Source organism: Lynx rufus, unplaced genomic scaffold (genome assembly GCF_022079265.1).
Source record: "Lynx rufus isolate CCGP_SWC_20201006 ecotype Redwood Valley unplaced genomic scaffold, mLynRuf1.p SCAF_2, whole genome shotgun sequence".
Classification (NCBI taxonomy): domain Eukaryota; kingdom Metazoa; phylum Chordata; class Mammalia; order Carnivora; family Felidae; genus Lynx; species Lynx rufus.
The window spans coordinates 170,257,800-170,272,462 of NW_025814834.1; the positions used below are offsets into that span (position 1 = coordinate 170,257,800).

General features: G+C 41.5%; 1 protein-coding gene across 1 annotated transcript in view; it reads right to left on the reverse strand.

The window, feature by feature from the left end:
- PGM1 (phosphoglucomutase 1) overlaps nt 1-14,663 on the reverse strand; it is a 63,071-nt gene that overhangs the window by 14,763 nt on the left and 33,645 nt on the right. Inside the window, exons 2-7 of the mRNA XM_047085131.1 lie at nt 14,088-14,250; nt 13,595-13,741; nt 12,000-12,125; nt 8,742-8,932; nt 7,298-7,452; nt 4,411-4,526 (exon numbers count right to left, since the gene is read on the reverse strand). Of these exons, the coding sequence (XP_046941087.1) occupies nt 4,411-4,526; nt 7,298-7,452; nt 8,742-8,932; nt 12,000-12,125; nt 13,595-13,741; nt 14,088-14,250 (898 nt within the window). The remainder of the gene's footprint in view (nt 1-4,410; nt 4,527-7,297; nt 7,453-8,741; nt 8,933-11,999; nt 12,126-13,594; nt 13,742-14,087; nt 14,251-14,663) is intronic.

Below are 14,663 nucleotides of genomic sequence, written 5' to 3' on the forward strand. Positions count from 1 at the left end.
CTTATAATTAGGGCATCAGCCCAGTTTTAGTAGGGTACTTGATCTGGCAAATCTCCAGAGACGGGATGTTCTAACCTTCCCATGGGGACTTCACCTACAGGAAAATGTACTCCAGAGCTATGCAAATTAGAATATGCAGAGAACCAGACAGAAAATCAGATCTCCTTCACCACAGGTTGGTGCCCTGACTAAAAGCTCCCAGGGCACCCTGTACTTCACCTCTGATCACTCTGCACACTTGTAAGTACGTGGCCAGAGTCTGACTTCCTTCCCCAAATGCAGACTTTTCAGGGCCCTGTACAAGGTCATGCTCGGCATTGTGACCCTTTAGCCTAACTCAGTATCTGGTTCACAAAGATCAATAAACATCTGAGGAATGAGTTAATGAAAAGAAGCACAAACATGAAAAACTCTTCATAAGAAATTAAAATTAAAAGAAATTTGCAAAGCAAAGTACAATGTTGTACTTCTAGTTATCACTCCCATAGGATGCATCATTGCTAGAACCTTTTAAAGATGAAAGAGGAAAAAAATATTTCTAATCTCTAGACCTGGCCAGATCATAATTTACTGGCATATTTCCTTATGATACCAGGTTCATCTTCAGCTGGTTTCCTATCCCTGTTTCCCAAGCCCCCCATTTTCCTGAAGAAGAGTTTCAAAAGCAGTGACATTCTATTCTATTTGGTGATTTCACTTTCTATTTCCTTCCCAGTTTCTGAACAAATTCAAGGTGGGACAGAACTGACCACTCTGCCCTCTGCCATTGTGTATAAACGTGCATATCATCATCCTCAGTTAGGAGGAAAAACAACTTTGCATCATGAGATCAACCAAAAACAATAGGTTGATGCTGTCTTCCGCTGGTGCCCATTTCTGAGTCCCTTTATCCCAGGCATTTGTAATGCTGATGACTGAGGAAGTGTTCTAGCCTCTGTGGCTATGATAATCGTGTGAGACAGCTGCTGTTTCTCCACCATGGACAGGCTAATATATGCTTGGTAACATTAGTAATATTATGGCTTGTGCTCTGAAATGCTGGTGGCTTGTTTTATTTGGTGAGCCAGTTCTTCTGAACTCCTTCGTGCCTCTTTGCAAGCAAACCTCTTTTCTTTTATAAGAGCTCATCTGTTCTCACAAAGACCTTGGGTCCCCGACTCTGGACTATGGAGTGGGAATGGTGTTAAGTTCCCACAAGAGTGACAGACTGCTTCAAGACGTAAGGTGAAGATTCCCCACTGAGGTGGGTGTTTAAGCAGAAGAGAATCGACTGCCAGTTATGATTCCAACAGATAGGAAATCACACCGGATGGCTTTTGAAGTCTTTTCATGTCCACCTCCAGGATTCTGTTTGTCTAAATGGAGGATGCCAAGTGAATTATGTGCTCAGTCACTCATTTATTCAACAAGTGTTTGCTGAGTGCCTATTCCATGCTGGCCTTTATAGGAGGCTCTGGGGATATGATGGACAATAAGACACATGTAATTCCTGTCTTCATGGAACTTACAGTCTAGTGGAGCCTAGATATTAATCAAGTAATTGTAAATATTTTTAAAGATTACAGCTGCAATATGTGCAACAAAGGAGAGAAATGTGTAGTGCCATGAGAGCCAAGAAGAAGGGGTTGTGACCCACAATGGAAGGTTAGGGAGGCTTTCCTAAGAAATTGCCTCTGCTCTCGCCTGGAAAAACAAAAATAAATGACCCTGTACTCAATGAAGCTACAGAATTTAAACACTGCAAAGCTTGTATAATCACTAATGTCTGCCCTAAGAAACTCTGGAAAGAAACTGCTGGAAGCATTCACCAGAGAGGGACTAGCAGGTGGAAATTAACTCCTTTATAAACAAGGAGATCAGAAGTTCAGTTAAATAACTTCAGCTGCCACTCATTCACAGCAGTGGAGACCCATAGCTATGCAGGTTGGTTTTTAAAACGTTTATCTCAGAAACATTACAATTTTCTTTATTTCAAAGAGAAAGAGAGTTTGTGGATTATCTTCATGATGCATTCTCTCTTTGCAAAAAAAAGATATCAAAGAGAAGATAAAATCACAGTTGGCCCTTAGCATTTGAATGGGTTAATAAATAAATAAACGAACAAGCTTTAGCAAGAAATCATTTACAGTCTAATGTGTTCAAAGAAATCAATCCCTCAAAGGTAACATGAAAGACGAATTTTCTTGACAAATTCTCCTGAGTAAAAACTTAAAGAGGTTTAATTATCTACATTATATGAGCTAAATAGTATTATGAAATGACCTGAAAGCTAATATAAATGAAAGTTGTTTCCAAAAAAAAAGGCCAGGGCCCAGTTCTCTAGAAATAATCATCCTACTCTAATCTTTATTTGTCAGTTAGGTCACACATGGATTTGGGCTCAGTTCTGGACATGATGTAAGAGAGGCGCTCGTGAACTTGGAAACATCTAGAAGCTGGTGCTGGGTATGTAAACAATGTGAAGTGAGGAACGACCAGGGGAACTGAGGATGGGTGACTTGGAGAGGAAAGGACCAGCAAGCTGCCTTCCAGTACGTGCAGCCCTGTCACATGAGAAAAGCCACTTGTGCTATGCTGTCTCCAGGTTTGTTCCCAGCCACTCTATATCAGGGACTCCTACGTGGGTCCAGGGCTCAGACCTACCTTGCCCAGTGCTTCCCACATGGGTCTGTGGGGCAAGATGTTACTGGATATACCACAGAGAGAGAGAGAGGGAGGGAGAGATGCAGCTAACTATGTTTAGATAAAACTGTACAAACAGGATTCCTTATAGTAAAATGTTTTGGAATCTTCAAATGTTAATATCATTATGAATATCCAAGACAGAGCTGCATTCCAAGTTTTCCAATCTCTGTTGAACTCAGAGCCCTCTCATGAAATTAGTAACCTTCCACATAGCCCAACACCCTGGAAACCCTTGTTCTAAACTTTTCTCACTCTCACAATGCTCAGCACTGGTATAGGTACAGGGTGTTAGGAAACCAAAGGTTAAGATGTGGTCCCTGCCTTCAAAGACACCTTCAACCATAAAGAAGAATGGCTGAAAGCAAGCCTGCACTTGATAACACTGGGTGGGAATTTCACAGAATAAGACCACCTCACAGGTTCATGGGCATTCATCTGGTATCCCATGGAGTAATGTGGCATCATCCATATTTATGAAGTAGGAAAAAACTAGGCCAGTGGCCTTGATTTCTCTGACCAAAGATGTAGAACATAGTAAACCATCAAGTCTTCTCTGTGGACGGCTGTTCAACCCCAAGACTCATCCATCTTTCTTAATACCCTCCAATTCTATCAAGTCAATTCATTACCAAGGAGCATTACCACTCCCTCAAGGATATTAAATTTCTTAGAACTTTGTAAATAGGTGTCTCAAATTTACCAGCTCATTCTATCTACTTACCCCAGGACTTGTAGGAAAAGAAATAAAATCAGCAATTTATTCTCTTTAACCCAGTATGAATTGCAACTCAATTGGAAGGCTTATAGAATGCCAGATTTTGATCTTTGCTTTGTTTTGGTACTGAAGGACCAAGAAGATTAGTCCTTTTGTTTCACAATGTTGCATAAAGAGACGGAGAGGAGAAGAAATGCAGCCAGTGAAGTACCTTGTAACCTGACTGGAGACCAACACTTGGAAAAGGGCCATAGGCCTGAATGGTGTTTAGAAAGGTGAGAAATTGATGTAGGTTGGATGAGGTAGTAGAGAAGGTCATGTAAGTGGGACTTCAGGATAATATTTGGACAGACAAAGAGGAGGAGGGAGAGCACAAAAAGTGGGGTCTAAGGGTCTTGAAACATCCCCCAGCCTACCACGCTCCCCTTTTCCAACATACTACAATTTATGCAGACATCTTCATGGACAAGGACATATTTTTAATTTCTTGATCACCTAGCAACTTAGTTCCACCCTAATGATCTCCTCTCATTTAACCTTAATAAATCATAACTTGTTGCTATAGAAAACTCGGGCCCATTAAAGAGAAAGATTTAATGCCATGCTGACACCTCCTCTTACAGAAAGACGAAAAACTGACTCGCTGCACCATATTTCTTCCCAGAAATGAAAACATTTATAAAAGTTTCCTTGACCACGGAGGGAAGAAACACATGTTTATCACTCTGTTTAATCTCTACAGACTCAGTGACCATGCTGCCGGGGAGGCCCCCAAACTTCCTGTCACGGTGGATGTGATCCTCTGAAAGTAAAATTAGCCCTCCTCAGCTAAGCATGCTCACTGCTTTTCCAATGTGTACACTTCACCAGGGTTGTTATAAATAAATTGCATCTTGATTTAGGACACATCAGCTACCGTTGCTATTTCAGTCCTGCCTTAGCAAGTCCGTGCTTTCCCTGCAAGTAATGTTTACAGGAAAGAAAATGGTAGCACAGGGCCACGCACTTACCGGTCCCAAAGCTCTCCTCCCCACAAAGGGACAGTTTGCTCGCATCCATCAAATTCCCAAAAAACTTCCAGCCAGTTGGGGTCTCATACAAAGCGATCTTTGTAGCATTAGCCACCCTTCAAAGGCATGAAATCAAAGTTACATCACAGCAGGACTGTTAGCTTAGCCACGTGAGGGATGGAAAATAGCAACCGTTATTGTAATCAAGGGTCCCATTTAGCATTGCTCAGAGGTACACATAATTCTAAGATTGGTGGAAAATCGTAGGAGAAAACTTGTGCACAATGGACTATTATATGTGGAATCAGAGGAGGGAGTAAAAGAGGAAGGAGAAAGAATTAATTCAGGTCACTAAGTTTAATATTTTAGAAGAAGCAACAGTAGCGAAATGTGCAAGGCTATTTTTTTAGGCTATTTAATGTTTTGGTTAGAGACTGCATCTATACCCATTCCATAAAGAACAAAAGAATGACGTTTTGATGCACTTATAATCACAGAATCATAGAATATTGAGTTTAGGGGGTCACCATTTTACAGAAAAGGAAACAGGGTCTAGGATGTTATGTGACCAGCCCAAGGTCACACAGCCAGGATGACCAATGGCCTGCTATTCAGGTGCCCCATCAATGCTCCTTTCATTTCGCCAGAGGCCCAGAAAGGACAGGGTGCAGTAGGTCTCCCATTTGTAGTGACTTCCCCACACTGTTCCTTGGTCCTCTCTCGCCTCTAACACATCTTTTACTCCTATATATCTGTAGACTATTTAAAACCTTTAAGTGATCTCTTTTTAAAAGATCCCTTTCCCTCTGAAAAGTAAGACTAATCTACATTTCATTCACTGTTTTAATAAGTTCTGCCTTCCAGAATGCTTGCCTTATTACTAGCAAAGTAATGTCATGTTTAGATTCTAACATCTGAGGAAATTAAATCCATAATTTTGAAAGTGAAAGTACAATAAACCTTTACCTGGGTAATGAGATATTTCCATTGTGGTTCTATGTGTATTATCAATTTTTTCCAAAAATTAGAATTAAGCTGCTCTTGGATGACACAGACGTGATTTCAGGATCTGCTAGGTCTAATTACAACAGCCTGGCCGAGATCAGCTCACAACTTCAGATGCAGGATGTGGAGGCAGAAGCACCAGCCTCTAATTCTAGCTCTGATTTAGCTGTGGGGTCCTCGACAAGACAGCTAACCTCTCTGACCTTCAGGTCCCTCTTCTTTAGGGTAAGGATTGCTGTGGCTCTGTGTAGACTAGAAATCACTCTATGAATATTAGTCATTACCTTCTTCTTAGCTGAAGGGAAGTCAGCACTAATTCTGTAATACACACATATGCGTGCACACACACACACACACACACACACACACACACACAGTGGGAAACTACTACATGGCCCAGCTGGGCCAATTAGGAGCCACGGTTCTGGGTTCAAATCCTCACTCGGCCATTTACTAGCTGGGTGACTTTGAGCAAGTTACTTAATTTCTTTGTCCTTTTGTTTTCCCACCTGTAAAGCAGGGCTATAGATAAAATTGACCTCGTGAGGTTGTTCTGAGAATTAAATGACTTCAAACATAAAATACTTAGTGTCTCACACAAGGCAATGTTCAATAAATACTAGTTATTACTATAAGAACCTAGATGTATCCATTCTGCTTTCTTCTCTGACCTTGACCTTTTATTCAGTCACTCATTCCTTATCCATTCATTCTGCAAACATTTGCTGGGCATCTAACATGTTCTAATTAACATTCTTCCTAGTCCTCATTTATTATTTCTTATATTTTTCAATTGTTTTAGATGTGATCTCACAAGCCACCTCAAAGCCTTTGTAAATGAGGGGATATGTAATAAATAGATAAACAAATAAGCAAATCAGAGATATCAAGTGTTTATTGTCACTGGGTCCTTTCTTTCTCATAAAAACTGAATTTTCTTTGATTAACTGTTGGAGCTTTCTATCTATTTGGATTTGGGATAAATGAACATTTGTTGTGTTTGTGCATGGATGGGCATCCAGCCAGGGATGGATGGGGAATGTTTCTTTATACACTGATCTTATTTCAGATTGCTCTCTCACTCTAACTGTGTGCACACCTGCTAAAGGACAGTGATGATTCTCTAGAACGATGTCTTTGGTACAACAGGGCTGCCATCTGTGCATTTCTTCATTAACGTTCAGTGGTTCATTTCCTAAAAAGGTGTCTGTATGGGGGCGTGTGTGGTCTACTATCTGCCAGGCATACTATGGACAGGCAAAGTTTAGGACAGAGAATAAGACAGTCTTTTCTCTGTAGAAGTTTACAGTCTAACAGGGCAGACAGTCAAGCAAACAAGCTATCAGAACAGGGTGGTAAGTGCTGGAATGGAAGAAGTGCAGTGTAGTAAGGAAGCACAGAGAGGGGGATATCTAATCCAGAAAAAGCCCACCCATTCCTTCATAAAACAAACACTTATATCTGGAATATAAAAACAAAACAAAGAGACTCTTAAATAGAGAGAACAAATTGGCGGTTCCCATAGGGGAGGGTGGTGGGGAAATGGTAAAAGAGGTAAAGGGGATTAAGAGGTACAAGTCACAGAGATGAAAAGTACAGCATAGGGACTATAGTCAGTACTACTATAGTAACACTGCATGGTGACAGATGGGGATGACACTTATTGCGGTGAGCACTGAGTAATATACAAAACTGTTCTATCAATGTGTTGCCCACCTGAAACTAACAAAACATTGCATATTAATTATACTTCAATTTAAAACAATTTAATAAAACAAACATTTAGCACATACTATGCATCAGATGCCCAGGCTGCAAGGGAAGGAAGACAGTTCCAGACACAGAAGAGCCTGGTGAGGGCCAAGGGACTAGAGAGACTTACCGGTCCAGGGCCCCACTGGTGGGCATGCTGCGGGCAAAGCCTCGGACCCCAGTTTGCTGGAAATACGGAATGCTGAAGATGTTGGCAGCAATGACAGCCACGGAGTCTGACGGGTTGACAAAGAACCCGTGCTTGCCCAGAATCATGTTTCGATCCTTTGAGAGAAGGGGGATTCAAAGGAAGAGCTTTTAATCAAACTGCTGGAAAAACAATCTTACATGGGGAGGGAGGGAATGGGAAAGGGTAATAAAACTCTAATTTATAAAACTTAAAACTGATACCTTTATTCCTACTGGGTTCTAAACACTGGACTTTGTTTCTAACGGATCTATACAGTGCCACTGCACCAAAGGCATCCCCATGCCAAAAAACTAAAACTGTTTTCAATTAAGTGTATGCACAAACTCCTTCTGAACAAAAACTCTGTTCTCCCTCCAGAGGCCAGCTGACTTTAACCTCCCAGACCTCTTCCAAACTCTGGAATCCATCACCTCTCTCCCAGAGGAGAGAAGAGATCGAAACAAGAGAGAAAATGTTGGCTATTCACATAGTTTGGTGGGTCTACCAGACATCTTTTGAGGAACAAAGCAGACTTCTTCAGGAAAGGGCACCTAAATCACGGTCCCGCCATTGGATACAGGACCCAGCAAAACATGCTGCCACCTTCACTGCTTCCTTGATGCCTGGTATACAGGAAATACTCAAGTAACTCAGCATATGGAGGAAAAAACTCTCATCACACACTGCTGCAGAAAGATGCATTGCAAAATAGTCTCTCCAGGGATCCTTTTCATTTTTCAAAATTTTGATATGGAGAAATTTGATTTTTAGGAAGTAATGGATTCTAGCTGAATTTAAAGGACAAGAGCAGTAAAAATATTTTTCAGCTAAGGAAATACATGTACTGCCTCTCTCTGAGATACCAAGAATACAAAACCACTTAAATCACATCTATCCTTTGTCTGCTATGTATTCACCAATGTAAATAAAACAGCCTGCTTAGTAAAAGTATTAATTGTAAAGGAGGAATAAAAGGTTTATTCTCTCATTATAGTTTTATCATTCAACCAATGAGAACGAACAAATGGATATATTATAAGGCCAAAATGCTTTCCAGGGGTTGAATAAACCTAGGATGGGTTTCTAGAACCAGACCAGCTCATGAAGCACCATTCCATCGTAACTGAGCCCTGATCACCCTGCCACTCTTAGAAAATCTGAATGTCTAAAATTAAGCACATGGGTTACATTTCAAGGACTCATTTATGTTCAAGAGGGTCTTCTAACAATTTAGCCCTGACCCTGTGGTGCAATAAGGACTCCTCGACTATCACTCATTCACCGAGCCCACAAGACCTGACAGAAGCAGCCTGCTTCTTCCTCCTTTGTAGGAACAAAGGGTACTGGCCTATACCAGAGTTCACTTCAATGCACTTGTACCCACCCCATCTCCATCAAAAGCAGCCCCAAAGTCGTGCTCTCCTGTCTTCATGGTCTCCACCAGGTCAGCAGCGTAAGTGAGGTTGGGGTCAGGGTGGTGGCCTCCAAAGTCTTCCAGAGGAACACAGTTAACTGCTGAGTTCGCAGGGGCACCGAGTTCTTCGCAGAGGATCTTCTTCACATACGGTCCCACAACTACGTAAAATGTGAAATGAAGAATCAGAAAATAGAACTTATTAAAGTATTAGAAGACTAGGGGAGGAGGTGGAGGTGTTCTAAGGAGAATGGCATGGGCAATGAGAACATGAAAACTATATTCAGGGGCCAGTGGAACGGTAAGACTCACTAGGATAGAAGGTTTTGCAAAAAGAAATAATGAGAGATTCAGTTGGAAAAGGTGGGGCTAGTTGATGAAGGAGAATGGGGCAAGGGAGGGAAGTTAACTTCTATGAAGGCCCTACTATAACCCTTTGCAACCATTTTCTCCCTCTTTCAAAAACAAAAAAAGCTCACAATGTGGTAGAGCTTAGTGCTTAAGAGCTTGGACTCTGGAATCAGAATGCGTGGATTCAACTCCCAGCTCAGTTAATCACTGACTGTACAACTTTGGTAAAGTTATTTAATCTCTGTGTGTCTCCATCTACCCTATCTGCAAAATGAGGATAATAACAGTAGCTACCTAACAGGGCTGGTGTGAGGATTCAATGAGTTAATAAATATGAAGCCCTGAGAACAGTACCTGGCACGTAGGTTATAAATGTTTGCATTATGATTATCACCTCTACTTTATAGATAAGAAAACTGGTCTGAGATGAAGCCATTTGCCCAAACTTACATATCTAGTATGAGTGGGAGCTGGGATTCAGAGCCCTAATCTCTTAACTGTAACCAGCTATAGGACAAACTGGTTAAAAACACAAACAACAAACCAAAACAACAACAACAACAACAACAACAACAACAACAACAAAAAGAGGGGTGCCTGGGTGGCTCAGTTGGTTAAGCGTCTGATTTCAGCCTAGGTCATGATCTCGTTGTTCCCAAGTTCGAGCCCTGCATCGGGCTCTGTGCTGACACCTCAAAGCCTGGAGCCTGTTTCAGATTCTCTGTGTGTGTGTGTCTCTCTCTCTGCCTCTCCCCCACTCATGCTGTATCTCTCTCTGTCTCAAAAATAAATAAAACATTAAAAAAAACGAAGAAGAAAGAAAAACAGAACTACCAACCACAGGAAAAAAACGGTCACATACTTTTATGGTGACATTTTATACAACTACCAAGAACCTTCATCTCTAATATGCTAAGAATGTGTTTTCATCATGGAAGGTACTGACACCCATAGAAGCCACAGAGATCAGAACAGTGGAGAATATGCTTCTCCAGTGATTGGGGCCACATGTTAAGGATACTATGGACACACCACAGAAAAAGGTCAAGGCAGCCAGGGAGGTGAAGGATATAGAAACTGAGGCGTTAAAGGAATACCTGAATGGCCAGGAGAATGAAGTATACTTCATGACCAGCTTTTCCTACCCCATCTACCACCACAAGCCCTTTCTTTTTATTTATTAATTTTTTTTTTATTTCAAGTTTTTATTCAAGCTTCAGTTAGTGAACATATAAAGCCTATTCTTAAGCCATTCTCCTCATTTTTCTAACATAACATCTTTTAAGCCTTCATGTCTTTGCTACAGCCATTGCCTCAGCTGGAAATGACTACCCTAGATCCTTCTTTCATGAAAGAGTTGGTTGCCAACTTCTTCCAGGAAACCCTTCTTGATACGGCTAGTCAAGTTATGCCTTCTTCCACACCCCAAAGAGAATACTTGAAATTTTATCTAACCCTCATTTTGTTGGCCTGGCGGTAGTTTTTGACCCATCCCATCTCCCCAGGCATTGCAAGCTCTTTGAAGGAAGTCTTCTGCTGAGTCCCAGCCCACCACCCCCCTATGCACACATATAGTAGGTACTCAATACATACTTGTTGAATACTTTGAAATGACAGAATAGCTTTTGTCTAAATAAGGAAGTAGACCCACTCTATGAGACTCCAGAGGCAAGCTAGGACTCAACAGTAAAGTTCCAGGGATAGAAGATTTCAGCCCACAGAAAGAAGGTTTTTTGTTTTTGTTTTACAGAGAAAGGGGGAAGGAGAGTGAGTGGGGGAGGGGCAGGGGGAAAGGGAAAGAGAATCTTAGGCAGGCTCCATGTCCAGCACAGAGCCCAATGCCGGGCTTGATCTCGCGATCTGAGCAGGAATCAAGAGTTGGATGCTCAACTGACTGCCACAGAAGAAGGTTTTCTGTGGTTTTACAGGGTAACAGGAGGCCCTGAACAACATCATTGAGAGGGTTCAATCACAGACAGAAAGTTTTCCCCACTAGGGAAAATCCTTCCCACTCAAAGATTCTAAAATTCTAAATTTATTACAAAACAAATAAACAACCTAAGTGCTTGGAATTCCCATATTCCAACATGTGAGCCAGTTTCATGGTTCTGATTCACAATGATGGCTGCTATCTCTGCTGACCTGGCCATGCACCCAGAGAGGAAGAAGAGGGAGAGATACCCAACTGTTGTTCTGGAATTTAATCCTCAGCTTGCTCTTGTAGGCTCTGCTCTTCTAAGAAAAGGTACATGTGGGGGCAGCTGAGTGGGGTATGGGACTCACAAGCATGTTTACTTCATCTAGCAAATGATACCTCCCCCTTGGAATAGATGGGGGTGTGCAGGAAGAATGTAAGGTATCTTCTGAGGGGAAGGAAGAGTCCATAAAAACAGTTGCATGTTATTCAAGGCCTGATACTTAATGTGGAAACTCTGACCTTCGCACTACCTTACCATGAGGAATGTCTCTCCTATTTTTGCTGTGTACAATTAGATTTTCATCTATGTGAATAATGCTCTGAAATGGTTGCAAAATCACTATTTAAAAACCATGAAACAGGGGCAGCTCAGTTGGTTAAGTGTCCAACTTCAGTTCAGGTCATGATCTCACAGTTCATGAGTTCGAGCCCTGCGTCAAGCCCTGTGCTGACAGCTCACAGCCTGAAGCCTGCTTTGGATTAGTGTCTCCCTCTCTCTGCCCCTCCCTTGCTCACACTCTCTCTCTCTCTCTCTCTCAAGAATAAATAAACATTAAAGAAAATCAATAAAAACCGTGAAACAGTCTTGAGAAAAGGCTTGTTAAAGCATCACGATATGCAAGGTAAAAAGCAGCTCCATATCTTTGAGAGAAGGGAAGGGAAGAAAACTGGCTCCTTACCTCCATGCATGGCATCTATACGAATCTTTAGTCGGTTTGGACCAGAAAGCAGTTCCTTCAGTGCGTTGAAATCAAAGATGTTTCTCAGCATTGTAGCATAAGCTTCCACAGAGTCCACAATTTCCACTGTGAGAACAAGCAACATTAAAAGATGGGGGAGCCAAACACATGAAGAAATAGTATCCTCTGAAATGATTCTACTGCTGTAAACCCACAATAGCTATTTTAAAAGGACAATTATCGAGGAATGTGTTCCAATGTGCCCGGGCTGTCACATGATCTCTTACTCAGTACCAACCATTTTCCTGAGACGTAAATGTTATTAGTTCTATTTTATAGACAAGAAGATGAGAAAGATTAAACTCTGAAAGGCTGAGTAACTTGCCCACACAGCTGGGATGGGGCACACAAGAGATTCGGACAGGGGTTTGCCTGGCTAGAAGCTCAGCTATGCTGCCACATTGACTCTTTGCCCATCACCATGAGAAGTGTATTTTGGTGTCATAAATAACAGAAAATGTAAGGCCCACTTTTCTTTCCTTTTTCTAGGCCCACTGCCATAAGACTTATTAATGGTAAAAAGCAGAAAAAAAATTTTTTAACAAACCACTTTTCACACGCACTGCTAAAGGAGTAAGACAAATATAAGAACTTAGTCTTGCTGCCCTCGTTGGATGTCAGGGCACATCTGAACATTTTCAAAACATTAAGAGTTTAAGAAATTTCCTACTGGTGTTTTCCAAGCCCTAAGAATGTCTTCAAGATGTTCCAAGGCACCGCTTTATCTTTGTTAGGACGCGACTGCCAGCTCTCGATGGGTAGGTTCAAACAAAGAAATGTTTGCCATAAAATGGCAATCCAGAGGAGAGAGTACATGTTGGAACGGTCAAAAAGTAAGTCGCATTACTAACCACCTCACCCTTGTTGTGTTGATATGAACAATGTTATAAACCTTTACTCCAACAATTATTAATACCTTGGCATTCTACCCCTGCTGCCTATGCAGGGAGTTTCAATTTAGCCCCCTGAATGGCTTACTTTGATTTCACTGAATATTAAGGCAGGAAAAATGAAGAATCAAAGCCCAGGCTTTGGAATCCTTCACACCTGAGTCTGAATCTGGTTTGCCACTCACTCACTATAGGACCTTGAGCCTGAGATGTAAGTTCTTCTCAACTTTTGTTTCCTCTTAGGGAAAAAGTGAATACAGATAGTGCTGCCTTCACAGGGCTCTCTAAGAATAAAGTGGGATAATGCTTGTTGAGAGTTTGGCACGTAACAAAAGCTCAATAAAACTTAGCTATGAATGTAATCTTACAGGTCTTCTAGTCAAGGCTATTCATTTAATAGGTATGGAAGGCAAGGCCTAGAAAGTTGGAAATGCTGCACCCAAAGTCACATGGCTGATTCCTGGCAGGGCCCAGAGAGCCCAGGTCTCTAGGCTCCTAGACCCAATTCCAGACCTGCTAAACAATCCATGCAAAGCTTAGTGACCACAGTCTTTCCAAAACTGAAGATCTACTTTATTAAAACTTGGAAAGTCCAACTGCTTAAGGTGGAAATAGGGGGGCAAGAGGGGAGGAAAGTCAACATGCCTGTGAATGGTTTGAACTTGTTTTCCAGGTCAAACTGCTGCTTTCCCAGAACTCCAAGGTCTATTTTCAGGTCAGGGCAAATTGCATATTCTTCAATTGTCTTGCTGATTTGGAAGATTTTATCAGTTATTGCTTCTGGAGCAGGACCTGGAAATCAAACAGCGAACCATGGGGTCATTTTGTGGGACTGACATGAAAATACAAAGAACACGGAGCTCGTCAACTCCTCTTCACTCACACATTTGCCATTTCATCATTTAGACAGCAAAGTATCAAAATTGTCTAAAAGAAAAATACCATGTTAATGATGATTTGTGCATGGCTTCTCATATTCAGGGACGACAGGATGAGAAGCATTCCACTTTCACCAAAACGAAACAAAGAACCCCCTTGTTAAGGATCAGAACCAGAACACTGGCCTTCCAAGGCCTTGGTTATTGGTTTATCCTAATGAACATAAATGGACTATCCTTCAAAATGACAGCAAACTCACCTCCATTGGAAATATTAAATTTGATTCCAAAATCTCCATTGGGCCCTCCCGGGTTGTGGCTGGCTGTCAGAATGATCCCACCAATGGCTTTGATCTTTCTAATGATGCAGGATACAGCAGGGGTAGAAAGGATCCCATTCTGCCCAATAACCAAGCGACCAATCTAAGAGAAGAAATCCAGACACACACTTTAACACCAATAAACCCAGAACTACTGCACAGAAACAACAGAATAGGCAGAGGAACAAAGTGAATCAGAAAAGATGTTCTTTAATGAACATCCACAGCTTGGATTACTATTATTTTATTACAAAGTAGAATACCGTGTTGAATAACATTATTATTGAAGTAGAATCAGCATTGCTGAACAAGGCCATCCTTTCAGATAGTTTTTGGGGACTTTATAGTTTTAAAATAGTATATGGTCTGGGGGAGCTATAAGGCTCTGGCAAGAAAACACAGAGCATTTGAAACACAGTCTTTCCAGACCAGGTTCATAATTTTCCCTGAAACATTGTTAGAAAACCCACATTTTTATCCAGTTCAATCATACTTTCAAACCACACTGGGGGAGGA